Source organism: Eptesicus fuscus, chromosome 6 (assembly GCF_027574615.1).
Source record: "Eptesicus fuscus isolate TK198812 chromosome 6, DD_ASM_mEF_20220401, whole genome shotgun sequence".
Classification (NCBI taxonomy): Eukaryota; Metazoa; Chordata; class Mammalia; order Chiroptera; family Vespertilionidae; genus Eptesicus; species Eptesicus fuscus.
The window spans coordinates 81,502-109,056 of record NC_072478.1 but is presented as its reverse complement, the minus strand read 5'-3'; the positions used below and the strand labels follow the sequence as shown (position 1 = coordinate 109,056).

The 27,555-nt window shown below is 48.2% G+C and overlaps 2 protein-coding genes across 7 annotated transcripts in view; one reads left to right on the top strand and one right to left on the bottom strand.

Moving 5' to 3' along the window:
- Positions 1 to 1,573: 1,573 nt before the first annotated feature.
- TIFA (TRAF interacting protein with forkhead associated domain) lies at positions 1,574 to 7,233 on the top strand. Of its 2 annotated transcripts, none has more exons than XM_054717068.1 (2): positions 1,574 to 1,748; positions 6,049 to 7,233. In XM_054717068.1, the coding sequence occupies exon 2, from the start codon at positions 6,067 to 6,069 to the stop codon at positions 6,622 to 6,624; it is 558 nt and encodes a 185-aa protein (XP_054573043.1). In that variant the 5' UTR covers positions 1,574 to 1,748; positions 6,049 to 6,066; the 3' UTR covers positions 6,625 to 7,233. The 2 variants fall into 2 exon arrangements, with proteins under 2 accessions (XP_054573043.1, XP_054573042.1); XM_054717067.1 differs by lacking the exon at positions 1,574 to 1,748 and adding an exon at positions 3,806 to 4,479.
- Positions 7,234 to 10,374: 3,141 nt separating this feature from the next.
- Positions 10,375 to 27,555, bottom strand: part of AP1AR (adaptor related protein complex 1 associated regulatory protein) — a 36,813-nt gene continuing 19,632 nt past the window's right edge. The window contains exons 5-11 of one of the 5 annotated variants that reach the window (XM_054717064.1): positions 26,340 to 26,436; positions 24,984 to 25,082; positions 23,108 to 23,166; positions 22,436 to 22,509; positions 20,922 to 21,050; positions 12,332 to 12,359; positions 11,916 to 12,135 (exon numbers count right to left, since the gene is read on the bottom strand). In XM_054717064.1, the coding sequence (XP_054573039.1) occupies positions 11,979 to 12,135; positions 12,332 to 12,359; positions 20,922 to 21,050; positions 22,436 to 22,509; positions 23,108 to 23,166; positions 24,984 to 25,082; positions 26,340 to 26,436 (643 nt within the window). In that variant the 3' untranslated portion in view covers positions 11,916 to 11,978. Of the gene's footprint in view, positions 12,136 to 12,331; positions 12,360 to 20,921; positions 21,051 to 22,435; positions 22,528 to 23,107; positions 23,167 to 24,933; positions 25,083 to 26,339; positions 26,437 to 27,555 lie in introns of all 5 variants that reach the window. The other 4 variants (XM_054717062.1, XM_054717063.1, XM_054717066.1 and 1 more) reach the window with 4 other exon arrangements.

Below are 27,555 nucleotides of genomic sequence, written 5' to 3'. Positions count from 1 at the left end.
TCTCTCTTCTCTCTAAAATGAGTAAAATATATCTTCGGGTGAGGATAAAAGGGGGAGGGACTAGAGGGTCAAGTAGCTTCAGACCCTGTCAAGTGTCACTCAAGGCTTTAGGGAACAGAAACTCCGCTCTGCACACTTGGGTGTTTCTCAACTGCCACCGAGCGCTCTCAGTGAGGCCCGTGATGTTTACCCCGCTGCCAGAGGAGACGCAGAGGGAGGTTAGATTCCGATCTAGAATCGAAGGCTCATTCAAGTCTCATTTCGGGTCACTCAAGGGAAACAAAACCACAGCATCAGGCATTTTAGCAATTGTAGCACCTGCTCTGTTGGTACTAACTAGAGGCCTGGTGCATGGATTCGTGCACAGGTGGCGCCCCTCAGCCTGGCCCGCACCCTCTCACCACCCAGGATCCCTTGTGGGAAGTCAGACTGCAGGACCCCGCTGCCGCCACAGCTGTGCTTGCCTGCCATGAGCCTGGCTTCTGGCTGAGCCGCACTCCCGCTGTGGGAGCGCACTGACCCCGGGGGCAGCTCCTGCAGTGAGTGTCTGCCCCCTGGTGGTGAGTGCCCATCACAGTAACTGGTAGACGGGTTGTTCTGGTCTTTCTGGTGGTAACTCTTAGGTTTCTATATAGATCCATACCTACTAACCAGTTCTTTGCAGCGTATAGAGCATTGTCACATATTGCATTTTAAAGGTTAGAGATCAGAAACTCCAGTTCTGACACTTTTTTATTGTACGAGTTTATTGATAGGACCCAAGTCCATGTCCACGATATGGACTGAGAGTTCAGAACCCCTTTGCCCAGTGGCCCCGCTCCATGCCCTGTCCCTGCTGTCCGGCCGGAGCCAGCACAGCCCCCAGCAGCAGGGCCCCCCGACCTTTCCCTGAACGGGAGAGGTTCCCTCGTGGTGAGTGGAGCGGCGACCTCCCGGGCTCTCGGTCCCCTTCTCCGCACGTCCTCAGCCCTCCCCGTCTTCCCAACCTTCTCCGTGGAGACAGGTGCGTTCCCTGCAGGTGAGCGGCTCCCCGGCACCCTCCCGCCTTGCCCCGGAACCCCAGGCCCTGGGCGCTGCAGGAGGGCTCACTCCAGGGGAAGGGACCGCGGGCACGCAGACCGCGGGGGTCAGGTGAGAGGTCAGGAGAGGTAGCGCTCTCCGGGTCTCAGTTTACCCATCTGTCAGGGCACCCGCTCCCCCTCCCATGACCCAGGAGGAGGGGCGCCCCGGCACCTGGCTGCGCAGTTCAGCTCCCACCTCCCCTCCGGTGCCAGGCGACCCCGGTTGCGGGCGGTATGGGGGCGCCCTCAGGTGGAAAGACTGGGTTCTCTTTCAAAGTCCAGCTCCCGGGTCACAGCCTCCCCGGGACCGCTTGTTGGGGCGGTGGCTCCCCGCTGGTCATTGCGCATCAGCGGGAGCGGAGAGGCGGTGCGGGCCGGCGTGGGGGCGGGCTGGGGAGGGAGTGCGGGGGGGGGGGTGCGGTGGGCGGGTCACGGACGGGGGGGGGGCGGGGGGGGCGGGACGCACGCGGTGGGGGGCGGACGCAGAGGGCTGCGCTGAGGAACTGGAGGGGCCCACCGCTGTTCGGGGACTTTCCCGCTTCCGGTTGGGAGGAGGCGTGTCTGCCCGTCCCCGGGGCGGACTCGGCGGGAGACGCTCCCGGAACACAGCGCGGCGCCCCAGGGTCCCGCCGACCGGAGCCCGCGCCCTCGGGCAGGACCGCCGCCCCGAGCCGAGGCCGCTCCACGGTGAGTCCCGGCGGCGAGGCCCAGGCCCAGGGCTCACCGGGAGGGAGGGGGGGAGGGCGGGCGGGAAGCCGGGTCCCCACGTTCCTCTGCCTCCGCGGCCGGTGCTGCGTGTCCCCGGGAGAGCGCCGTCAGGGGCGGGGGGTAACCATGTGGGAGGGACCCCCCCACCCAGGGGACCCCCCCCCCCCCACTCCTCGTGTGCAGTCGACCTCGCTTTACTCCGCAGACGCGGGAAGCCCGGGAAGCTGCGGGCACGACCCCCGGGCGCCCCGTCTGTCAGAGCGATGAACCGGCCCCTTCGACCAGAAATGCCCTCGGCAGGCGCCCTCCTGCCCTGGCCTGGAGCGGGGGCTTCTCCCCCAGGGCCCGGCCCGGAGTCAGCCCGGGCCGCGGAGTCAGACCGTCAGACCGGGCCGCGGACCCCATCCGGCCCCAGGTCCCCCGCCGCTCAGGGGCGCAGCCGCTGCCGTCTGGGCGGTGCTTTCTGGGACGGAGGTCCTGGGAGGTCCCGGGAGCCCAAGGCCTCTTTTATTTATTTATTTATTTATTTATTTATTTATTTATTTATTTATTTATTTATTTATTTATTTATTTAATTTATTTATTTTACCAGAGGCCCAGTGCACGGAATTCGTGCACGGTGTGTGTGTGTGTGTGTGTGTGTGTGTGTGTGTGTGTGTCCCTCAGCCCAGCCTACACCCTCTCCAATCTGGGATCCCTCGAGGGATGTCCAACTGCCTGTTTAGGCCCGATCCTACTGGACATCCCTCTCACAATCCAGGACTGCTGGCTCCCAACCGCTTGCCTGCCTACCTGCCTGATTGCCCCTAACCACTTCTGCCTGCCAGCCTCATCACCCCCTAACCACTCCCCTGCCAGCCTGATTGATGCCTAACTGCTCCCCTGCCAGCCTAATTGCCCCTACTGCCCTCCCCTGCAGGCCTGGGTCCCCCCCCAACTGCTCTTCCCTGCAGGCCCGGTCGCCCCCAACTTCCCTCGTCTGCTGGCCTGGTAACCCCCAAAAACTGCCCTCCCTTGCAGGCCTGGTCCCTCCCAACTGCCCTCCCCTGCTGGCCATCTTGTGTCCACATGGGGACAGCCATTTTGTGTGTTGGACTGATGGTCAATTTGCATATTACTCTTTTATTAGCTAGGATTATGTCAGAGAGGAAGGGAGAGGGAGAGAGAGAAACGTCAGTGATGAGCGAGAATCACTGATCAGCTGCCTCCTGCACGCCCCGCACTGGGGATGAGCTCACAACCTGGGCCTGTGCCCTTGGCCGCAATGGAACCCAGGACCCTTCAGTCCACAGGCAGACGCTCTACCCACTGAGCCACACCATTAGGGCTAGTGTGTGTTTTAAAGAAAAGACCCACCTAGTGTAACTTCCAGGGTGGTTTTGGCTCGTTTCTGCCTTTTCTCATTTCTACCGACCACCCTGAAATGGCAGGGCGCAGGCCACCCCGCAGCCAACGCTGAAAGCATGGGAGCTGCTGGCATACACGATCCCCCCTGGACGTCCCGCTGTCTTGGGTGACTCTGGGTTGAGGTCAGAGGCCATGATTGACCCTAACAACCTGCCCCATCGCTAGCGAGTAGGAACCAGGTCCACACACCCGGGAGTGGACCCAGCGGTCCCAACTGGCGCCAGGTTCCAGCCGGTGTCCCGCTGATTCTAACACACACACCTCCCTGCTCCCTTCCCCGCCAGTGTCACAGCTGCAGGGTCTTCACATCACAGTCTAGGATGGGTTCACCGATTTTACCGTTGTGGGCTGATTCTTGCTGTCTTTGATTTCATTGTAACTTTTACCACAAATGGGCCTGTGATCTTGAGTGTTCCTTTCACTTTTCCTGTTTCCAGCTGAGTGTCTCCGTGGCTAATGCAATAGGGTGTAAAAATCTGCATGAAGAATCGGTTACGAAAGTAAAGTTAGATAACATATTTCCAAATGAATAAAAATGAAATTTGCTTAGCTATGTCATTTGTTGAATAAGGTGACAATTTGATTTTTAGCATCATAACTTTGTGAAACAAACAAAACATTTGTATGTTACAGTACCAGGAGCCATAGAAAGGAATGAAAGCATTGTCTTTTTAAACCAGCTCTGATAGTAACATCTCACACAGGCGGCGAACAGAAAACCCGGGTCAAATCAGCCTCCCTTCAGACGAAGAGCCGCAGCCCAAACCAGGGCTTGAAGAATGCAGGCAGCAAGCCCACCGCGGGGGGTGGTTTCCCAACGGTCCACCTATATGTGTAGATACGGAAAAAGCATCCATTTGGATTATTAATTGAAAAATGCAAGGCCTAGTATGCTTGTGTAAAGGATTTTTGTAAGGGTAAAAGCAACTTTACAGCTGCCGATTCTAGAAGAGGAAACGGAGGATGAGGGTAGAGGGAAGATACGTTTTAAAAAAGCCTTTACTGTTTGAATTTTGTAATCATGTTCATGTAACCCTTTTTAAAGTTTAAAATGGCATTTCTGTGTCAAAATAACCTCCCGGGGTTTTGGTAAGAACTCTCCTGTCCTGTGATGCACTCAGTGAGGGGGGCCGGGGCGCAGGTGTGGCCGTGTGGTAACGGCACTTGGTGCCGCTTGTGGTTCCTGACAGCTGTCCAGTGGTTAGGGTCCTCTGACAAAACAAACAACTCGCGTGGAGTACCGACTGCTCAGAACTACGTCAGAGAGACTTTCAAAGTTATGTGATGTCTACATTTTAAAATGGTAAGAGTAAAATAACCTTTTAAATAACTTACTGTCTTTAACCATTTACCTGCTAGAAGTATAAATGATCAAGGTAACTGTTGCAATTACTTACGACTTTTTAATCTTCCTTCAATCAGGTTTCACAAGTCACATCTAATTTTAACAGTAAATGAAGGATAGCTTTTATAGGTTCGTCCTCTGAGGACACTCAGACCGAAGGAAGACCCTGGGTTCCCGATGCCCTTTTCCAGCACAGCTGCCCTAGTGTGTCTGGGCCCCAGCAACTCTTTTTAAATGAGAAGGAAACTAGGGTGTCGTTATGCCCCCACAAACCACTTTATTATCAACAAGTATTTCTTTAGTTGTTGGATTACATGTACGGTCTTATCAAACTAGAAATGAAAAATAAAGATGTAGGGAAGGGTAACACACCAGTTCACAGAGCTTGGAAGACAATTTCACATCTGATTGAAAGGGTTCTATGTATTGTTTTCTTAACTTAAAATCTAAATGACCTATCAGAAGATTTTCATCAAATATGAGAATCAGGATCTCATTGCCTCACCCTGCTGGCGTGGCTCAGTGGTTGAGCATCGACCTGTGAACCAGGAGGTCACAATTCAGTTCCCGGTCAGGGCACACACTGGGTTGCCATCCCCAATGTGGGGCGTGCAGGAGGCAGCTGATCAATGATTCTCTCTCATCATTGATGTTTCTACTTCTCTCTGAAGTCCATATATATATATACTAGAGGCCCTGTGCACGAAATTCATGCACGGATATGTGTGTCCCTCAGCCCAGCCTGCACCCTCTCCAAACTGGGACCCCTCGAGGGCAGTCGGACATCACTCTCACAATCCAAGACTGCTGGCTACCAACTGCTCACCTGCCTGCCTTCCTGATTTCCCCTAACTGCTTCTGCCTGTCAGCCTGATCACCCCCCAACCCAGTGGTTCTCAACCTGTGGGTCATGACCCCTTTGGGAGTCAAACAACCCTTTCACAGGGGTCGCCTAAGACATCCTGCATATCAGATATTTACATTACAATTCATAACAGTAGCAAAATTAGTTATGAAGTAACAACGAAAATAATTTTATGGTTGGGGTCACCACAACCTGAGGAACTGTATTAAAGGGTCACAGTATTAGGAAGGTTGAGAACCACTGCCCTAACCACTCCCCTGCCACCTTGATTGATGCCTAACTGCTCCCCTGCCAGCCTGTTTGCCCATAACTGCCCTTCCCTGCAGGCCTTGGTCCCGCCCAACTGCCCTTCCCTGCAGGCCCAGTCACCCCCAACTTCCCTCCTCTGCCGGCCTGGTCACCCCTAACTGCCCTCCCCTGCAGGCTTGATTGCCCCCAACTGCCCTCCCTTGCAGGCCTAGGCCCTCCCCTGCTGGCCATCTTGTGGCGGCCATCTTGTGTCCACATGGGGGCAGCCATCTTTGACCACATGGGGGCAGCCATCTTTGCGTTGGAGTGATGGTCAATTTGCATATTACTCTTTTATTAGATAGGACATTTATATTAAAAAAAGGTCTAGGGACACAGAGGGGGACGTGAAATAACGTGCTGCTGACTTGCAGACGGGTGCTGCCGCCGCCATGTCCAGTTTCGAAGATGCGGACACGGAAGAGACAGTGACGAGTCTGCGGGTCACCGTTTACCATCCTGGCCAGATGCAAAATGGGATATTCCAATCGATAAGGTTTTCTAACCCAGAGAAGCTCCCCTCCAGCGAAGTGGTGAAATTCGGCAGAAATTCCACCATCTGTCGCTATACTTTTCAGGACAAGCAGGTTTCCCGAGTTCAGTTCTCTCTGCAGCTGTTTAAAAAGTTCCACAGCTCAGTTCTCTCTTTTGAAATTAAGAACATGAGCAGGAGGACCAGCCTGCTGGTGGGCAGCACGGAGCTGGGCTACCTCAACAAAGTGGAGCTGCCCTACAGGTGCATGGTCCGCTTTGGCGAGTGCCAGCTCCTGGTAGAGAAGGAAGACGGGGAGTCCCTGGAGTTTTTCGAGACTCTCTTCGTGATGTCTCCCAGACCCCTCCTACAGGAACACGCCTGGCCCGCAGGCAAGCCCACCCCTGAGCTCTGCAGGTCCCCATCGTGGTGCACCCAGAGTGCGTGTCCGACGGAAACGGATGAGAATGAATGTTAGCGCACGGGCAAGACCAGAGGCGTGGGGGGAGAGGGGGAGCGCCGTGCGCCAGGCGGCCACCTGCTGATGCCGGGGAGTCTGGGGCCCAGGCTGCCATCGGGGAGCCTGTCCGTCGTGGGAGGCACCGACTTGGTCACCTGGTGCTTGCTAGATGGACTGAGGGTTAGTGCCCACAGCGTGTTGTGATGAGTGCTGACCAATAGGGTGGCAGTGTTTTCTCTTTACACCTGATGTTAGTCCTGTGCTTTGCTTTGTAAGAACCATCTCTTGGTCACATCATCTCACAGCAGCTGCTGGTTTTAAGGCCAAAGCTACAGGCGGATGGTTGTGATTGTTGTCGCCGGGCACCAGGCCTGGCGGGAGCGTGTGTGGTGGTGTCTGCGCATCGCTGTGGCTTTAATGTGGCTTAGTGTTCTCAAGAATAAAGTTCTTGTCTATAATCAGCATCTAAAAACAGTACTTAAAACATTTTAATGAACCACTGTGTTAAATGCAGAAGTATGTTTTCTTACCCAATTTTAAACTGATTTTTATGTCCTATTAAAATGTTTTAATTCCACGAATTCCAAATGTTAACAGCACCTGTGCACCTAATAAAATCTAAGTTTAATTCTCTAACCATTTTCTTGGAAACTCTAAGGACAGGACTAGTGCGGCTGAGCCCGAGGCTGTGCGCTCAGACATGCCGCTCTGCCCGCGTGTGGCCTAGCCATTCTCCCCGCCTCCTCACTCCGCATGCTGACCCAGGGCCACTGGATGCCAGGATCCATCAGAGAACCCGACCTCTCAAGGGCCAGCGGCCCGCCCTCTGCCAGTCAGCTCTCCACAGGTCCCATTCGAGACCGCCTGCTGCGCGGGGAGTTTGACAGGAGGTGTTGCAGCTAAGTTGTCTCTGATCCCCCTCTCCTACCCCATGTCTGACCCATTAGAAGACCTTGCTGGTGCCACTTCTGAAATGACTCTGCTCTGCGTTTCAGCAGCCGTTCCCGCCCCGGCCCCACCACATCCCACGAGGGGTTCCCTCTCAACCCTCCTGCACAGTGGCTAGAGCAATTTTTCAAAAATGCCCATGTGCTCACTGTAACTCCAGCTTCCTGTTCTCCATCAAGCTCAGCTCACCTTGCCCTCCGGCGTGGCTCAGTGGCTGAGCGCCGACCTATGAACCAGGAGGTTGATTCCTGGTCGGGGCACATGACCAGGCTGTGGGTTTGATCCCCACTGAGGGGTGTGCAGGAGGCAGCCGATCTACGATTCTCTCTCCTTATTGATGCTTCTGTCTCATCTATGTTTCTCCTCCTTCCTCTCTCCTTTATAATCAACTAGAGGCCCAGTGCATGATTGAATCATGCACGTGTAGGGTCCCCTACACGCTTTCCCTTTCAATCACAGGGAGCTGGGTGCCTGTCCGCTGGTGCACCAGGCGCCGGAGGCTTCTGAAAGGCCTGCTGCCTGAGCGGACAGGCACCCAGCTCCCACACTTTTGCTTTCGATTGCGGGGGAGCTGAGTGCCCGTCCGCTTTTGATGGTCCGCGCGGCGGGACGTCAGCTCGCTGCCCCAGAGGCCCCTTCTGTGCTGCAGCACAGCCATGGCGCAGACGCTGAGCTCGTGCCGCTGCTGGCGACGCAGCTCAGCGTCCTGCCGGCTCAATCAGCTACCCCGGCCACCCCGAGTCCCGCCCCCCTGCGCCTCCTGGCCAATCATGGGCATAGCGAAGGTATGGTCAGTTTGCATATTTATCTATTATTAGGTAGGACTAGAGGCCCGGTGCATGAAATTCGTGCACGGTGGTGGGGGAGAGGGGTGTCCCTCAGCCCAGCCTGCACCCTCTCCAATCTGGGACCCCTCGAGGGATGTCCGACTGCCCGTTTAGGCCCGATCCCACATCCCTCTCACAATCCAGGACTGCTGGCTCCCAACTGCTCGCCTGCCTGCCTTCCTGGTTGCCCCTAACGGTTTCTGCCTGCCAGCCTGATCACCCCCTAACCACTCTCCTGCCAGCCTAATTGATGCCTAACTGCTCCCCTGCCAGCCTGTTTGCCCCTAACTGCCCTCCCCTGCAGTTAGGGGGTATACATCGGCCCCCTAACTGCCCTCCCCTGCAGGCCTGGTCACCCCTAACTGCCCTCCCCTGCAGGCCTGGTCACCCCTAACTGCCCTCCCCTGCTGGCCATCTTGTGGCGGCCATCTTCTGTCCACACGGGGGCAGCCATCTTGTGTTTGAGTGATGGTCAATTTGCATATTATTCTTTTATTAGATAGGATTAGATAGGATAGAGGCTTGGTGCACAGGTGGGTTGCCCAGCTGGCTTGCCCTTGAAGGGTGTCCCGGATCAGGGTGGGGGTCCTGTTGGGGCATGAGGCGGCCTGGGCAAGGGGCCTGTGGTGGTTTGCAGGCCGGCCACGCCCCCCCGTGACCCAAGTAGAGGCCCTGGTATCTGGGATTTATCTTCTACAATTGAAACTTTGTAGCCTTGAGCGGAGGCCAAGGCAGGCCAGGGCTGTGGAAGCTTGGCTTCCTCCATCGCCGGGGACAACTCAAGCCGTTAGGGGTGACCAAGCTGGCAGAGGAGGGAAGTTGGGGGGGGGGAACCCAGGCCTGCAGTGGAGGGCAGTTAGGGGTGACCAGGCCTGCTCTTTCCAGCTCCGTGGCCACAGCCATATTTGTTGGGATTTATCTTCTATAATTGAAACTTTGTAGCCTTGAGCAGAGGCCTGGGCCAGCCAGGGCAGGCAGAGAGCTTGGCTTCCTCCATTGTCGGGGAAACCCAAGCCTCCTGCTCACTCCGTGGCCACAGCCATCTTGGTTGGGTTAATTTGCATATTCACTCCTGATTGGCTGGTGGGCGTGGCTTGTTGGTATAGCAGAGTGATGGTTAATTTGCATATTACTTTTAATAGATAGGATAAAATGTTTTGTTTCTTTAAAACTCACCCTTCTCCATTGCCTATAGGCCTCACATGACTGGCCCACACAATGCTTGAGTCCAAGTGGTCTTTTATGCTCAGAACATACAAACTCCCTCCCACCTCACCTTGCACATGCGGTTCCCTTTGCTTATCACATGCTTCCCAGGCCTTGGCCCTGGCTGGCCCGTCTCCTCACAGAGGACCCGGATCGGTGACACCCAGCCCCTTGGCCCCTCGCTGCCTGTCTGTCCTCCGTGTGCCTCCTGCTGCCAGCTGTGATTTCCCATTGCTTGTTATCATCTGTCTCTCTTGACACAAGGTAAACAGCAGGAACGTTTCCCTGCGATGTCCCCAAACACCCTGCCAGACATAGCAGATTCTTCGATATATGCTGAATAAACCAGTTATTTCCAGTGTTTTTAATAAGCATATAAAGAAATTAGTCCTAGCCAGTTGGGCTCAGAGTGTCGGCCTACAGACTGAAGGGTCCTGGGTTCAATTTCAGTCAAGGGCACGTGCAGGAGGCAACCAATCGATGTGTGTGTGTCTCTCTCTGACTCTCTCTCCGTTCCACTCACTCTAAAAATCAATGGAAAAATATTCTCAGGTGAGGATTAACAACAACAAAAAAAGAAATTGAGTATCTTTTTCATAGCAGCTAAAACAAACATTTTCAAGTGTAGTTTCAGCCTGCTTTCTTAATTTACTCCTTTTTGTCTTCATAGCAGGTTTAATAAAGTTAGGAGACAAATGTACTACTATTTGTAATACCTTAAACAATTAAAAAAATAAAATAAATAATTATTGCATGTTTATGGAATACAGTAATTTTTAAAAATTATTTAAATATAAAAATGTGTTTATTCACAATCCTCGACAAGATGCCATTCCTTCAAAAAATTCTTTATGAACAAAATGCCAGAAAAATTACAATAGTAGCTTATGCCAAACCAAGAATATACATCAGATATATATAAACTTCAGAAAGCGTAACAGGCAGTGTGAACATAGATTACTTTTACAATATTGCCCATGACACAGCTACAACGTGAATTAGTGACACAGACATAAAGAAGAGGGTTACCGAACCTGTTTACATATTTAGTGTCGCGTTTAGGTCTATGAGATAAAAGTGAAGAACCGTAGATGCCATTGCCTAGCAGCTCAGACACGGAAAGGACCATGTGATGCTTTAAGTGCAGCAAGAATCTGAGTTACTATTTACACCTGGACCTTCCTATAGTTTTGAGAACATGCACTGTCATTGTTACAAGAAAAAGAAAAGGAAAAAGCACTAGGAAAAAATCAAGTTTGCTGACTGCAATCATGTCAATCCTCAGCAAAATTGAGACAAGCCACTAGGAGTCTCCTTGGCCTTTTAAGTTGATGCCTAACCTTTAGAGAAAAGAGCTCACTGTCTTCCACACGAAGTAGCTGTATTTATTGATATACGTAATCCTAGCCCATTAGTGCACCTTGTGCTACAAGGCAAAGGAAACTTAATAGAATCAACAGATCCTTCCACACAGAAAGGATTTATTTACTTTGAAATACCCGTATTTCCTTGTTAGGTTTTCCTTTCTTACTAAATGATGCACAGAGAAGATCTTTCTAAGGCCAGTCACTGGAAATATAAAATTAAAAAAAAAAGATGTCTAGAAATTTAATATATCAATTAAAGTCAACATTCATTTATAGCGCATGTAAAAGGAAGTGAACGTTTATTTTCTTCAATTACTCTTGATGACCAATTTCAAGTGTCCAAACTCTGGAAGCTTCCTTTGTCATGTCATTTCCTTTGTTTCAGACTGACTCACAGTATCCTACTTGGATATGTAGTCAGTGTAGACAGAGAATGACACGTGAGCATTCTGAGTCACCTCCTAGAGTAACTGCTACGACTGGTGGTGAGTGTGAGCTGTGGGACAGACATGCGGAGCGGGACCGTTATTCTGAGTCTGAGCTGGATGCTCCGTCCTCTGCTCCCTCCTGTCTGCTGAGCAGAACACCAAAAGCCTTAATACTCTCAGACACTGAAATAAGGTTCTGCAAACATACTAAGTAAAACCAACAAAGCTATTCTAAAAAGAACACCTACAAATTGCAAACAGGAAGGTAATTGATACTATGACAGAACCATGAACTTGTTTTGAAAAACGAAGGTAGATGATGAAATTGCACTTATTCTGAAGCAATTCAGATACAGCCCATCATCCGGTCCTTCCTGACAGCATGTACACGGGGCTCCCACCTGCAATGGAAAGGCTCGGCATGATTTATACATTCTCGCTGGGGTCAGCACTGGGTCCCCCCTGCCAAGCAGGGTCACAAGACCTGAGCCCCTCGCGTCTGTGGCTCTCCGCCCGCTGGCTTCCCAACGGGCTCCGACAGGTCCAGCACGGGGTTCACGAAGCCGGAGAACTCGGAGTTGCCGTTGTCATCCACGTCAGCGCTCACGAAGTCGCTCTCCCACTCCAGCCCGTTGGAGTCGTCGGAGGCGGACGCAGCGTGGCTCCCAGGCCTCCGGCCACCTCTGAGCGCCGCCCGCAGGATGTCCTCCTCCGTCCGAGAGCGCTCTCGCACTGGGAGCATCCGATTCATGCCTGGGATGGGGCCAAGGTGGTTAAACATCTCAGCGAAGGGGAAAAGCTACATGAAAAGGCGTCCCAGGGTGACAGTCTAGTTTGTATTTAACAATCAGACCTGATTTGTGAGTTGAAGAGCCAGCACCATGGAGGCTTCTCACGAGTCATGCGCGTCTCACCCTGGAGCGCGCCTTAGAGAAATGCACTCACTCACCCAAGGGCAGCTGGGATGCAACGTCCACCTAAGGAGATGAAATGTCTGAGGAGCCATAAATCACACAGAATGAATGGAGGACCTCAATGGTTATTAGTCATATAATCCGTGCACCTGCCAATCCTCTCCTCCCAGGTGATAACTTCCTTTCCCGGAGGGAACAGTGGCTCCAAGGATAATGACAACATCCTGGCCGAGCACTGCCTACTTCCCGTTAATGTTCACGTGTATTATGCACGTATATTGCACACGGCACTCCTGCTCTGTTCACAGCTGGGAACTTGGCAGGAAGAAGGGGGCCTGTGTCAGGGCTCCAAGCCGGGCTCCTGGCTCTGCCACACAACCGAGCTGAGGCGGGCCAGGGACTACACCTCATTCTGAACAGAAAGAAACTGGCCAGTAAACGGAAAGTCCCATATTCTTGGGAGAAAAACAATGTAATTTTATTGGCAGAAGGAAGGGAGGGAGGGAAGACAGAAATTCAAATCTGTAAGTGTAGCACCAAGATACGTAAAAGAATTAACATCTAGGACTAGAAAATTCCCCTAGACACATTCAATAATTTTGTTTTCTGACTGTAACGAATCAAACCCTACGGTAACAGAAGAACATTTAAATATACATGTATATCACTGTTGTCTGTCACTCATAAAAAATCACAAAGACTCAACATAGCAGAGCAAGTCATTTCTACAGACAAGACACAAACCGGAGCTGATGCTAACAGGACTCTGAGGGCTTGGATTTGATGGGATGGCACTGGCCAGAGGAAGCTGGGGTATACATCGGCCCACAGCAGGCTCCTAGTGGGCTCCGCCCTGACCTCGATGGTCAGGACTCTTAATCATAATCCAGTTAATGAACTGAATAACAACCTCCAAAGTCATGTCACCTACAAATCTGATTAGCATGCAGTGTGGATGACAGAAAAGGAATTAAAATAACTGAAAGGCTTTGGGTCAAATTGAACAAGATGCTAAAATAAAAAATAAACGTCAAGTTTGCTGATTGGAATTCAAATATGCAATAACCTCAGTACAGGAACAGGGAAACAGTACTTAGCTGAGAAGCAATCCTTGGTAAAATTATTCGAGTGCTGACATATCTGTTTCTTTATTAATAAAACAAAAGGCTTTGATGGGAAGATAGCTAAAGTCCATTCCTTCTCAAAACCCTATGAAGAATTTAATGTTTATTATTTTTCTTAAAGTTCTATGTTCTATAATTGGTTCTTCTGTTTGGATTATTTCTTTAAATGAAAATGAAAACTTGGGCTTTATGCAGTGGAATAGTCCTTTTATTAAAAAAATCCACATTTTAGCTATAATTTTGAGTACTTACTATTTGCAACACCCTGTACTGGGTGTTTTATAGAAATTTTAATTAATCTTCACAACATCAATACCTTCATTTTTTTTCAAATATTTATCAGCTGCCTATTATTGCCAGGTAGTGAGGACAAACCAGGGAATAAATCACTCTTTAAAGTAGATTTATTACTCCCTTTTAGGTAAACAAACTGCAGCTTGGAGAGATTGAGAAATCTGCCTAAAGCACCACAGCTAGGAAGCCATGCAGCTAAAATCAAAGTTGAGTCTGTGTCACAGCTTTTATACCAGGAGAACTACAAACTGCTCTAGATCATGAACCAAGATAATTAACTGTTGGCTTTAGGTTGCCCACAAGGGGGCAGCAACTCTTCTGACTGAGGATCAATGGGATGGATTACAAAACCCTTTGATTGAAAAATTAACATTTAAGCCCTAGCTGGTTTTGGCTCAGTGGATAGAGCGTCGGCCTGTGGACTGAAGGGTCCTGAGTTAGATTCCAGTCATGGGCATGTACCTTAGTTGCAGGCTCCTCCCGGGCCTGGGCTCTGGCCAGGGTGCAGGCAAGAGGCAACCAATTGATGTGTTTCTCTCACATCGATGTTTTTCTCTCTTTCACTCTCTCTAACAAAATCAATGGAAAAATATCCTCGGGTGAGGATTAACCACAAAGAGAAAGAGCCCAAGCGCCTGCAGCTGACATCTGTGGGAGGAGCTCTGTGGGGGAAGGAAGTACAACCCAGAACAATGCCAATCAAGGCGGAGAGTCAAGGCAGAACCAGCCTCTGGGGTAAGGAGCCCCGACCACTGGACAGCTGGCACGATGACACTGGGGTTGAACCTCACTGGCAGCAAGTGGGAGGGGGGCTCCCTCCCACACCTGGGACATCAACAATCAAGTCCCAGTTACAACGGGGGAGCCCAAACAATGCACACAAGGGGCATCCCGAGAGCATCCACCTCAGGGAAACAAACAGACTGCACCACTGGACCCCTCCAGACACATTCTACATGAGGCCATCCCACTGAGACGGGAGGCATAGCAGTCCTATCTAATACACAGAAGCAAATACAGAGACGTAAAACGGGAGACACAGAAACAGCTCCGAAATGAGAGAAAAGAAGGACTTCAGAAAAAGAACTAAGTGAGATGGAGGCAAGCAACCTATCACAGAGTTCAAAGCAATGATCATAAAGGTGCTTAAGGAACTTAGTGCAAATTACAACACAAGAGAAGGGAAATAGAGGCCATTAACAGGAACCAGACAGAAATGCAGAATGATATATCTGACATGAAGAACACACTGGAAGGAATTAAAAGTAGAACTGGATGAAGCAGAGGATCGAATCAGCGATTTTAAAGACAAGGTAGAAATAAATACCCAATTAAAGCAGCAAATAGAAAAAAGAATTAAAAAGCAGGAAGGTAGCTGAAATCGGTTTGGCTCAGTGGATAGAGCACCGGCCTGCGGACTGAAAGGTCCCAGGTTCAATTCCGGTCAAGGGCATGTACCTTGGTTGCAGGCACATCCCCAGTGGGGGGTGTGCAGGAGGCAGCTGATCGATGTTTCTCTCTCATCGATGTTTCTAACTCTCTCTCCCTCTCTCTTCCACTCTGAAAAAAAATCAATAAAATATATTAAAAAAAAAAAAAAAGCAGGAAGGTAGCTTAAGAGAGCTCTGGGACAACATGAAATGTAAGAACACTCGCATTACAGGAATACAAGAAAGGGAAGAAGGTGATCAAGGAACAGATAATCTGTTTAAAGAAGTAGTGACAGAAAACTTGCCCAACCTGGTGAAGTAAACTGTCACACATGTTCAGAAGGCACAGAGAGTCCCACTCAAGATGAACCCAAAGAGGCCCACACCTAGACACATAATTAAAATGGCAAATGTTAAAGACAAAGAAAGAAACTTAAAGGCAGCAAGAGAGGCAGAAAATTACCTACGAAGAAGCTCCCATTAGAATGTTAGCTGACTTCTCAATGGAAACACTTCAGGCCAGAGGGAGTGGCATGAAGTACTCGAAGTAATGAAAAGCAAGGGCCTAAATCCAAGACTACTGTATTCAGTGGAGCTATCTTTTAAAATTGAAGGTGAAATAAAAAGCTTTCCAGACAAAAAAAAGGTTAAAGGAGTACATTACCACCAAACCAGCAATGCAATAAATATTAAAGGGACTGCTTTAAGAAAAAGGGAGAGCAAGGATCATAGGCATAAAGAAAACAAAACTGGCAATAAATAAATACCTATCAATAATAAACTTAAATGTAAATGGAATAAGTGCTCCAATCAAAAGACATAGGGTGACTGAATGGATAAGAAAACATGACCCATATACACGCTGTCTATAAGAACCATCTCAGAATGAAAGATACACAGAGACAAAATGAATGGATGGCAATCAAAAGACATAGGGTGACTGAATGGATAAGAAAACATGACCCATATACACGCTGTCTATAAGAACCATCTCAGAATGAAAGATACACAGAGACAAAATGAATGGATGGACAAATATATTCCATGCAAATGGAAAGGAAAAAAAAGCTGGAGTAGCAATACTCATATCAGACAAAACAGACTTCAAAACAAAGGGCATAACAAGAGACAAAGAAGGCCACTACGTAACACTAAAGGGAAGGGTTCAACAAGAACATAGAACCCTTGTACATTCACAGGCACCCAACACAGGAGCACCGATGGACATTCAAGAGCTCTGGATGGACCTTAAGGGAGAGACTGACAGCAATAGTCATAGTGGGGACTTTAATCCACCACTGACTTCACTGGATAGATCTTTCAGGCAAAAAAGTAACAAGGAAACAGAGGCCTTAAATGACATGCCAGATCAGATGGATCTAACTGACATTTACAGAACATTTCACCCCAAAGCAACAGAATACACATTCTTCTCAAGTGCACATGAAACATTCTTAAAGACTGACCACATGTTAGGGCACAAAACAAGTTTATACAAATTCAAGAGGATTAATATAATACCAAGCATCTTCTCAAATCACAATGGCATTAAGTTAGAAATCAACTACAATTAAAAAAAACCTCAAAAACACTCAAATACATGGAGGCTAACTAGCATGTTATTAAACAACTAGAGGCCTGTTGCATGACATTCGTGCAAGAATAGGCCTTCCTTCCCCTGGCTTCACTCCCAGCCGCCCGGGAGCCTGCACGTCCCTGCTCCCTGGATCCCCAGGAGGCAGCATGTCCCCGCTCCTAGGCCGCCCGGAACCCGCAAGTCCTTGCTTCTATCTGGAGCACCATTCCAGTAGCTCCCTCTGCTGCTACCCTTCCCCTCATAGCAGGCTTCAGGCCTGCATATGCAAATTAACCTCCATATTTGTTGGGTTAATTTGCATACTCACTCTGATTGGCTGTGGGCATAGCAGAGTGATGGTTAATTTGCATGTTTCTCTTTTATTAGGTAAGATGAATGGGTTATCAATGAGATCAAGCAAGAAATTAAAAACTTCCTGGAATCAAATGAAAATAAACACACAACCACCCCAAACCTATGGGACACAGTGAAAGTAGTCCTGAGAGGGAAGTTCAAAGCACTACAAGCCTCCCTCTAGAAACAAGAAAAAGGACTAATAAACTATCTAATCCTAAAACTAAATGAATTAGAAAGAGAACAGCAAGAAAAGCTCAGAGGAAGTAGAAGGAAGGAAATAATAAAGATCAGAGCAGAAATAAATGACATAGAGACCAAAAAAACACACCCCCCCACAAACACAGTACAAAAGAACAACAAATCCAAGAGCTAGTTCTTTGAAAAGATAAACAAGCTTGATGAACCTTTAGCCAGACTCATCAAGAAACAAAGAGAGGACCCAAATAGGTAAAATCAGAGGTGAAAGAGGTGATATAAAAACGGACAACACAGAGATAAAGGATTGTAAGCAAATACTATGAACAACTATATGCCAACAAACTGGACAATTTGGATGAAATGGATAAATTTCTAGAAACATACAATCTTCCAAAACTCAAACAGGAAGAACGATAAAACCTGAGTAGGCCAATAACAACCAAAGAAATTAAAGCAATAATTTAAAAACTTTCAGCAAACAAAAACCCTGGACGAGATGGATTTACAGGTAAATTTTACCAAACATTCAAAGAAGAAGTAACACCTACCCTCCTCAAACTATTCCAGAAACTTCAAGAGGAAGAAACATTTCCAAGTTCTTTCTATGAAGCCAGCATTACCCTAATCCAAAAACCAGATAAAGACACTATAAAGAAAGAGAATTACAGGCCAATATCCCTGATGAACACAGAAGCTAAAATCCTCAACAAAATATTAGCAAATCAGATCCATCAAAATATTACAAAGATCATACATCATGATCAAGTGGGATTTATTCTAGGGATGCAAGACTGGTACAATATTTGCAAATCAATAAATGTGATACATCACATAAACAAACTGAAAGATAAAAACCACATGATCATATCAACACCAGTAGATACAGAAAAAGCATTCGACAAAATACAGCACCCTTTTTTGATAAAAACTCTCAGTAAAGTGGGAATAGAGGGATCACACTTCAACAGAATAAAGGCTATATATGACAAACCTACAGCCAACATAATAGCAAAAATTAAAAGCGTTTCCCTTAAGAACAGGAACAAGACAAGGATGCCTGCTTTCACCACTATTACCCAACACAGTCCTGGAAGTCCTAGCCACAGTGATCAGACAGGAAGAACTAAAGGCATCCAAATTGGAAAAGAAGAAGTGAAACTGTCCATATTAGCAGGTGACATGATATTGTACATAGAAAACCCTAAAGATTCCATCAAAAAACTACTAGATTTAATAAATAAATTTGGCAAGGTAGCAGGATACAAAATTAACACCCATAAATTTATGGCCTTATACGCCAATAATGAACTCACAGAAAGAGAAACTTAAAAAAAAACCAAAAAACAAAAATAAACATTTACTGTTGCAACAAAAAAATTAAGATACCTAGGAATAAACTTAACTAAGGAGGTAAAAGACCTGTACTCAGAAAATGACAGGACGCTGAAAAAAGAGATAGAGGAAGACATAAACAAATGGAAGAATATACCATCTTTATGGATTGGTGGAATCAACATCATTATAATGTCCATACTATCCAAAGAAGCAATATATAGATTCAATGCAATCCCCATTAAATACCAACAGCATATTTCACAGACCTAGAACAAACTCTCCAAAATTTTATATGGAATAAAACAAGACCCCAAATAGCTGCAGCAACCTTAAGAAGAACATTGGAGGAATCACAATACCAGATTTCAAGCTGTATTACAAAGCCCCTGTTCTGAAAACTGCATGGTACTGGCACAAGAATAGACATATAGACCAATGGAACAGAACAGAGAATCCAGAAATCGACCCAAGCCATTCTGCTCAATTAATATTTGACAAAGGAGGCAAGACAGTCTCTTCAACAAATGGTGCTGGGAAAACTGGACAGATGCATGCGAATAAAGGAAAGTAAACCACCAGCTTACACCCACACAAAAATAAACTCAAAATGGCTAAAGGACTTCAACATAAGATGGGAAACCATAAAAATCTTAGAAGAAACCATAGGCAGCAAAATATCAGCTATATGTGGTAGCAATATCTTTACCAATACATCTCCTAGGACAGTGGTTGGCAAACTCATTTGTCAACAGCGCCTAATATCAACAGTACGATTGAAATTTCTTTTGAGAGCCAAATTTTTTAAACTTAAACTTCTTCTAATGCCACTTCTTCAAAATAGACTCGCCCAGACCGTGGTATTTTGTGGAAGAGCCACACTCAAGGGGCCAAAGAGCCGCATGTGGCTCGAGAGCTGCAGTTTGCCGACCACGGTCCTAGGACAATGGAAACTAAGAAGAAAATAAACAAATGGGACTACATCAAAATAAAGCTTCTGTACAGCAAAAGAAACCATCAACAAAACAAGAGAGCCCACTGCATGGGAGAACATATTTGCCAATGATATATCCGATAAGGGTTTAATCTCCAAAATTTATAAGGAACTCATACAACTTAACATAAACAATCCAATCAAAATATGGGCAAAAGACCTAAATAGATACTTTGACAGTAAACATACAAAAGGACAAGAGACACATGAAAACATGCTCAAAGCCACTGATCATCAGAGAGATGCAAATGAAAACGACAATGAGGTCCCACCTCACACCTGTCAGAATGGCTGTCATCAACAAATCAACAAAGGACAAGGGCTGGTGAGGATGTAGAGAAAAGGGAACCCTCGTGCACTGCTGGTGGGAATGCAGACTGGTGCAGCCACTGTAGAGAACAGTATGGAGTTTCCTCAAACAATTAAAAATGGAACTAGGAATATATCCTAAGTGACCTGAAACACCAATCAGAAAGGATATATACACCCCTATGTTCATAGCAGCACAATTTACAATAGCTAAGATTTGGAAACAGCCTAGGTGCCCATCAGCAGATGAGTGGATTAGAAAACTGAGGTACATCTACACAATGGAATACTACACTGCAGTAAAAAAGAACTCTTACTATTTGCAACAGCATGAATGGACCTGGAGAGCATTATGCTAAGAGAAATAAGCCAGTCAGAGAAAGAAAAATAACACATGATCTCACTCATTTATGGATAATAAAGAACATTATAAGCTGTTGAACAAAAAGGTAGATACAGAGACAGTAAAGCATCAAACAGAAGGTCAAATTACAGCGGGAAGGTTAGGAGAGATCAACCGAAGGACTTGCACGCTGGGGGGTGAGGGCATGTATGTGAGTGGGGTCGGGGGGCAATGTAAGATATGTACACATATAATACCTTAATAAAAAAATGAAAAAAAAAATGAAGACATAAAAAAAAGAAAAGATAAATATCACATGAGCTCACTCATTTGTGGAATATAAAGAACAACATAAACTGATGAACTAAAATAGATCCAGAGACACAGAAGCATCCATCAAGCCAGGGAGGGAAGGCGGGGGTATGAGATCAACCAAAGGACTTGTATGCATGCATATAAGTATAACCAAAGGACACAGACAGTAAGGGGCGGGGACATGTGCTGGGGAGGGGAAGCAGCTGGGGAGAGGTCAACTGGGGAAAAAGGAGACATGTAATACTTTCAACCAAAAATAATTTAAATGAAAAGGAAAAGGAAAATACCAAGTTGATTTCTATAAACTAACAGATCAAACTGAACATGTCAGGTGAATGGTGAGAGTGCGATACCTTCCTCATCTTCCCACTCCAGATCCAAGGACGTGCTGTCATCATTTCCACTCGTCGATTTGGTTTTGGTCATTAAGTCACAACTGCTTTCTGTATTTGGTGTCAACACGGTGGCATCTGACGAGAGTCCTGGAATATACACCAAATATAATTAAGTGTGATCGGTCGTCTGTACTCATTACCACAACCACTTACTCTGTAGGAATCTCTCTCCCCAAACACTTCTATGCCTTTTATTGTTACAGAAACAAGGACAAACCATTACATCTGTAAGCTTGTTTAGAATAACATATAGCCCCCCTTTCTTTTTGTGTTTCTGCCATCTAACAACACAGCAAATATGCAAATGTAAATGAATTATAAACTTTTCAAATATAATGAAATCTATGTATTGTCCTATATAATAAAGAGCTAATATGCAATGGTCATCACATCCTCATGTCATCACGCCCTCACGCCATCATGCTGCTCAGACACTCAACACTGGGGCGAGAGGAATGGGGACCAGCCAGGCACAAATGAGTTCTCGAGAGAGGAATGGGGACCAGCCAGGCTGCGGCCCAGGAGAGGTCCTGGGCACCAGTGGCTGCACCTGTGCCTGTTGAGAGGGACAAGCCGCCCGCCCCACCATCCCTAGCGCCAGCAGCCCTGGAGAGGGACAAGCCGCCCACCCGTGGTTCTGGGTGCTTGCAGCTGCAGCCCAGGCAAAGCCACCCACCTATGGTACCCTGCGGCTGCAGCCAGCCCTGGCGAAGCTGGCCCCAGGACCTGGGTGTCTGCGGCCAGGCAGAGGGAAGGAAGCCCGGGTCCTGGGTACCTGCAACCGGCCAGAGGAGGGAATCCTGGGTCCCGGGTGCGGGGTGAGGCAGAGGCGGTTAGAGGCAATCAGGCCAGCAGGGGAGCAGTTAGGGGCTATCAGGCCAGTAGGGGAGCAGTTAGGGGAGATCAGGCAGGCAGGCAGGCAGGCAAGTGGTTAGGAGCCAGCAGTCCCAGATTGTGAGAGGCAGTTAGACATCCCTCGAGGGGTCCCGGATTGGAGAGGGTGCAGGCCAGGCTGAGGGGACCCCCCGCCCCCAGTTCATAATAATCCATTACAAAGGGGGGCAAAAACAAATGAAAAGATAAAAATGACAAAGCTAGTGAAAAAGGCAGTCTGTATTTAAGATGGACACGCCCACGCTGCCATTCCGGGGAGTGTCCCTCTGCAACACAGAGAACAGCCTTTCCCTCAGGAATACTCTGGGTCACAGCTCCCACCTCTCTCTTCTCTCTCTGGGGGAGGCTGGGGTCAGAGTAGGAACTACAACGTGAGGCCCTGACGCCCCACAGAGATCTGCAGAAAGGGCCAGAGACTGCTCTCTCCAACTCCTGTTGCGTATTAAGGACTCGCACTGACCATCTGGGCAACAGGAACCAAAGGTGGGAGTTCCCCGAAACAGAGCTGGGACCTCCAACTATCACCTGCTTGGTGCACTAAAGGAGATGTCAACGCACAGAATGCTTTAAGGACTTACTGCTACTTTGGAAAACTTCATACTGTGACTTTATGTTTCGCAAACAAGACTCGGAGTCGTCTTCTGGTCCTGAGCTGTAATAAAGTGGAACACTTGTACATATGCACAGTAGACGGAACATATTGCATGTTTAAGTTAATGATGACAGTTTGGCCTGACGGTCTGTCCCACACAAACTCATAATTACCGCGCCATTAGAATAACAATGAGAACAGGTCTTAATTTTCTTAATGTTAGCAATGAATTGAAACTAAGATTTTGGCTAATTCTGATGTCACATCTCCAAGCTTGGCCGTAATTCCCACTTCACAATGTATAATAATGCACCGTGGGAAAGGATCTCAGAATGAGTAGGAAACACTCTTCCAAAAATGATCAGATTGTAAGAGCAGAGGGGTTCAGGGGAGACACAAACAACAGGCATAAATGGCTTATCCAAAGGCACTCAGTGTGTTGTGGCATCATTTCTATACAGAAGACGTGGCCATTCTTAAAACTGCCATAGAATCCATTTGAAGAAGTGATCACTTTTCAACATAAAGCAATGTCCTTGGCATTCTTGCAAGAGCGTGTCTCTGACAAGCACTGATCTCTGGGGAACGGGCAGGTGAGGATGCCCAGAGACACGCAGTGCCGACAACGCTTTCTACCCGAGCAGTGCGCTGGCTGTACCTGTGGGCCGCGGCTCCGCTGGAGGGGCGGCATCCAGGACCGGCGCCCAGCCTCTCCTGCTTGGAAACACGAAGCGGAACAAAGTCACTGCCGCACAAGCAGAGCGTTAAGACCAGCCATGCGATGCCAAGATGCGCTTTTTTGTAGTTTGTAAAAAAAAACACAGCAACTTAGGAAGTTATTCTATTGAAGTCTTTCCCCTTAAATTCACCAGTTACTTCTACATTCTCATATTTATGGTTAGAATGTCTCTCAATTTATTTATCAGTGTATCATCTTTAATATTCAGTGTTTTAAAAAGATACATCCTTAACAGTCTTTCACACTGAGGACTTCTGGTACGGGGAGGGCTGAGGGGCAGGATGGACCGTGCAGAGAGTGCAGGAAGCTCTGTTCTGGGGTAGCAGCAGCGCGGCCGAGGAGACCTGGCAGACTGCGCGCTGACAGTGATTAGCTGTGTGTCCCTGGGAGTCCCTGACTTCCTGTTTGTTCATCTGTAAACGACAGAGGCTGTAACACCCAGCACACTCCCAGGCTGCCGTGAAGACCTGCTGCACCCGCGTGCCCCGGAACCTTTCTGTGAGGGCGTGTGCTGTGTAGGCTGTGGCACGTTCCTGTTGCAATGTCCAGTCTGGGAAGAGAAACTCCAGCTGCTGCATACGCAATGCCTTCTCTTTAAAAGGCGAGCAGAAGAATTACAGTAAAAAGAGTTGCCTATATTATAACCAGAAAAATACTTTTATTTCTTAGTAGAGGTGAGTTAATTTTTAAACTTCCCCACTATTTAGAAATGCAAAAAAAAAAAAAAAAAAAAAGACATTCCCCTGTGATCTAATTATTCTGCTGAAACACACGTGTGCGAGGAAGATAAAAGACACAGGTCACACGGAAATCCCACAGCCCTTGATGGGCACGACGCTTCGGCTTCGCTGAGCTACAGTCATTGTCTGTGACGTGACCTCTGCCCCGGTTGTGAGCACGACAGAGCGTCCAGGCAACGCGTGTGGGAGACAATGAGCGGGACGCTGGCCGAGTCTGCTGAGCTGACCTTGGCCTCTGCCGTCCACGGGCTGTAGAATCCCAGCCGATACCTCACCTCTGTCCCTCCGCTTCCTCTGCTATAAAATGGGACTCATACGACCTAACGCCTCGATCGTTGGGAGGATTGAACAGGTAAGACTTGTGACCTACTGAGGACAGCTCCAGACACTCAGCCAGGCTCCGTGAATGCTGCTGGCGGAGTTCCGGGCATTACCGTGCCGTACACGAAGCAGGACAAACTCGTGGCCCATGGACCGCACGCCTCGTTTATTTGGCCCGTGTCAGCCTCTGAGTCTGACATGCTTGCCGAACACCATGAGCACTGGAAAGGCATGGCGAGTCTCTTGCTAATAACATGCTAAAGATTTCTCAAGGCTCCAACTCCCAATCCATCCCAAAGACACAAGAACGAGGATGAGAAAATCCACTATCCCTGGGGCACACTGCCCGGCTGGCCTCATCTAGGAAGGATAGGAAATTCTAGCAACTCGAGGCCTTGTTTTTAAAAAAACAAAAACGGACAAAATTGAACGTAAAAAGGCTAGTTTTGCCCCATTTCTGTCTAGGAGTGTATTTATTTTTCCAAAAGAACACTGGGTTTTAGAAAACGGAAGCTGATCTTTGGGATAAACCCTAAGGCAAACAGCACTCAGCATCAAGCGCATCATCGGATGTCATTTCTTCCTGTAAAGTCCAACTAATTTGCCTTAAATCCCTAGAAATACAGGCAGGAGAACATTGGTTACACAGAAGCCCCAACGTCGGGGACAGAAGAGCTCGGCTACGGCTGGTCCGAGAAGCAGGACAGGAGCCGCCCTATCGCGGGGCCCCTCACCTCCAAGGGCTTTCGCTGCTTCGCTGCCCTGGCTGCTTGGCGCTGGGCAGCGTACACAGCCTCCTCTTCTAGTCTTAGCTTCTCTTCTCGTAAGGCTAACTGCGCATGAACAAAACATAAGGATTAACAGAATCAGAACCTGTCTAACTGCTCTCCAAACAAAATGCTTCTACTCATAAAATAAAAATAAAACATTGATCCCTTCAAAGAAGGGCAGAACTCAAACTTTTGTGATTTCTCATTTCAATTTCTCCTTTTATAAAATAACCCAAATGAAGCCAATCGTATTACAGAATTCTCTAGAAGCTGAACTTATGCAGTAGCAGCATGTGATTTGCATAAACACAGAACTGCTTCTTCCTCAAAATTCTCACCAACAGTCCACTGCCTATTGGCCCTGACGGGGAAGGGTCTGGCCCGAGGCCAGTCCTCTGGCGTCTACCTCGCAGGAGCCAGCCCCTCCTGCCGATCACACAGCAGTGCTCACATCTCTGTCCCGTTCCCAACAGCACTCTGACTGCCCTGGTGATCATCTACTGCATTTCAAATAAAGCCGAAGCATCACATTTCAACACAATTTTTTCTTTAAAGCTAATATTCTCTATTATAGATTACCTATTGTAATTACAGGCCATTCTGTGAGTACATTAAAATAACACAACATTTATGACTGTTAGAAGCAGTTGATTGACTAAGAACACATAAATCTTTTTAAAAAATTTATTATTATTATTTTTTAAATTTTTTATTAAGGTATTATATGTGTACATATCTTACCATTGCCCCCCCCCCCACTCCCATACATCCCCTGACCCCCCCTCCCCAATGTTTTGTATCTGTTGGTTATTCTTATATGCATGCATTCAAGTCCTTCGGTTGATCTCTTATCTCCCCCACCTCTCCCTAACCTTCCCGCTGTAATTTGACAGTCTGTTTGGTGCTTTACTGTCTCTGTATCTATCTTTTTGTTCATCACTTTATAATGAAGAACACACAAATCTGAGACAAAGAAAAAGACTTTCGGAAACCACACTTACTGTGAAACAGTAAAATTTAAAAGTTCGATTTAAACACACAGGTGATGTGTCCTGCCGGAGTCCCTACTATGAATTAGGGCATTATCTTAGGAGCACGTATTCTCTTTATTTCTGGCTGCATATGGTTGCTGATAAATTAAATCAAACTGAAATAAATTATAATAGGCTGAAACAATTTTTAACTTTTAAATAATTTCACTTGTATATATCTAAATATAGGTCCAATGATTCTGTATGCAATATATTAGTCAATGACAACTTTCCCCTATTAAAAGACCCTTTATAATAACATATATAAAAGCAATGTAAGACTACTAACCTCTTTTTGAATTTTCTTATCAAGATCTTTCTGTTTCTCAGCAATAGAATCATAATGCCTCTCTCTTAGGTCAATGATTTCTTCCTCAGTAAGAGGCCTACACAGAAAAATGAGGGAGAAAAAGAAAACTTCTGATGATTCTGAGTCCAAATAAAACGCTCAAAAATGGAAATTCTGAAATTTACTATCCAAGTGTATTAACGCAATTTGATGTGTAACTTGTGTTAAAGAGCACACGTCCTACCACATGCCAGGTGAGCTGGAAGCAGAGGAAGATGGCACATCATCAGAGTGCTGTGACCTCCAACCACCCGGGAGAACTGTGACCTCCATGGCCTTCGCTCTGGCTCTGCTCCAGCCCGAGCCCCCCTCACCGTGCTTCACAGCACCCCTCGCTGCCGTCTGGTCAGGTCCTGGCCAAGGCCACTTCCGGCCAGTGCGGGCCCCGCGTGGGTCTGAGGCGCTTTCTCACCAGCACCCCCGCCTGCACCGTCACGCCTCCCTCCCCGGCCTCCCCCCACCGCCTCGCACACGCACAGAGGCTGAGAGCGGCACAAAGTCCAGCATGCCTGACCTCGGGCCGGCGACCCTCCCGTCCACGCGGTCACCTGCTCCCGTCCACGCTGGCCATGAGCATCTCCACACAATCCCTGCGCTCCTCATCCAAACGCCTTCCTCTTCACAGCAGCCTCACACCGGGAAACAAGGGGCAGCAGCGCTCCCTCCGTGTCCTGCCGCTCTCCCTCCACCTGCATCACTCCCGCCTGGCCCCGGCCACGCTGCCCTCACTCCTGACCCGCACAAAGGCCGCCCAGAACCGGACAGCCCCCCGCCCATCCCCTCAGCTTGCTGCCTGCTTCCACCTCTGCCACGTGACAAGTGACGGGAGGAAAGAAGGCAAACCCTGCCCCTCACCCAGACCCATCGCTGTGGCTCCTCCTCCTCTCCCCCGTTTCAGCCCAAATCCCAGAGAGTAAATGTACCGCCAGGACAGCAGGCAGCACTCAGCACGTGGCAGGTGCTCACAGCAACCCTCGAGGTAGATGCGGCGATCACACAGCGGAGCGGGACAAGGTGGAACCACAGGCCGCGGCCGAGCTGGGACCTGTACCCCGCAGGCCAGCTCCTTGCTCTGCTGCGGGGCTGCTCACTCCCATGTCCCCACCAGTCCCTGGTCTCCCCTGCTCCATCTCCAGTCACGCCAGCAAAGGGGACC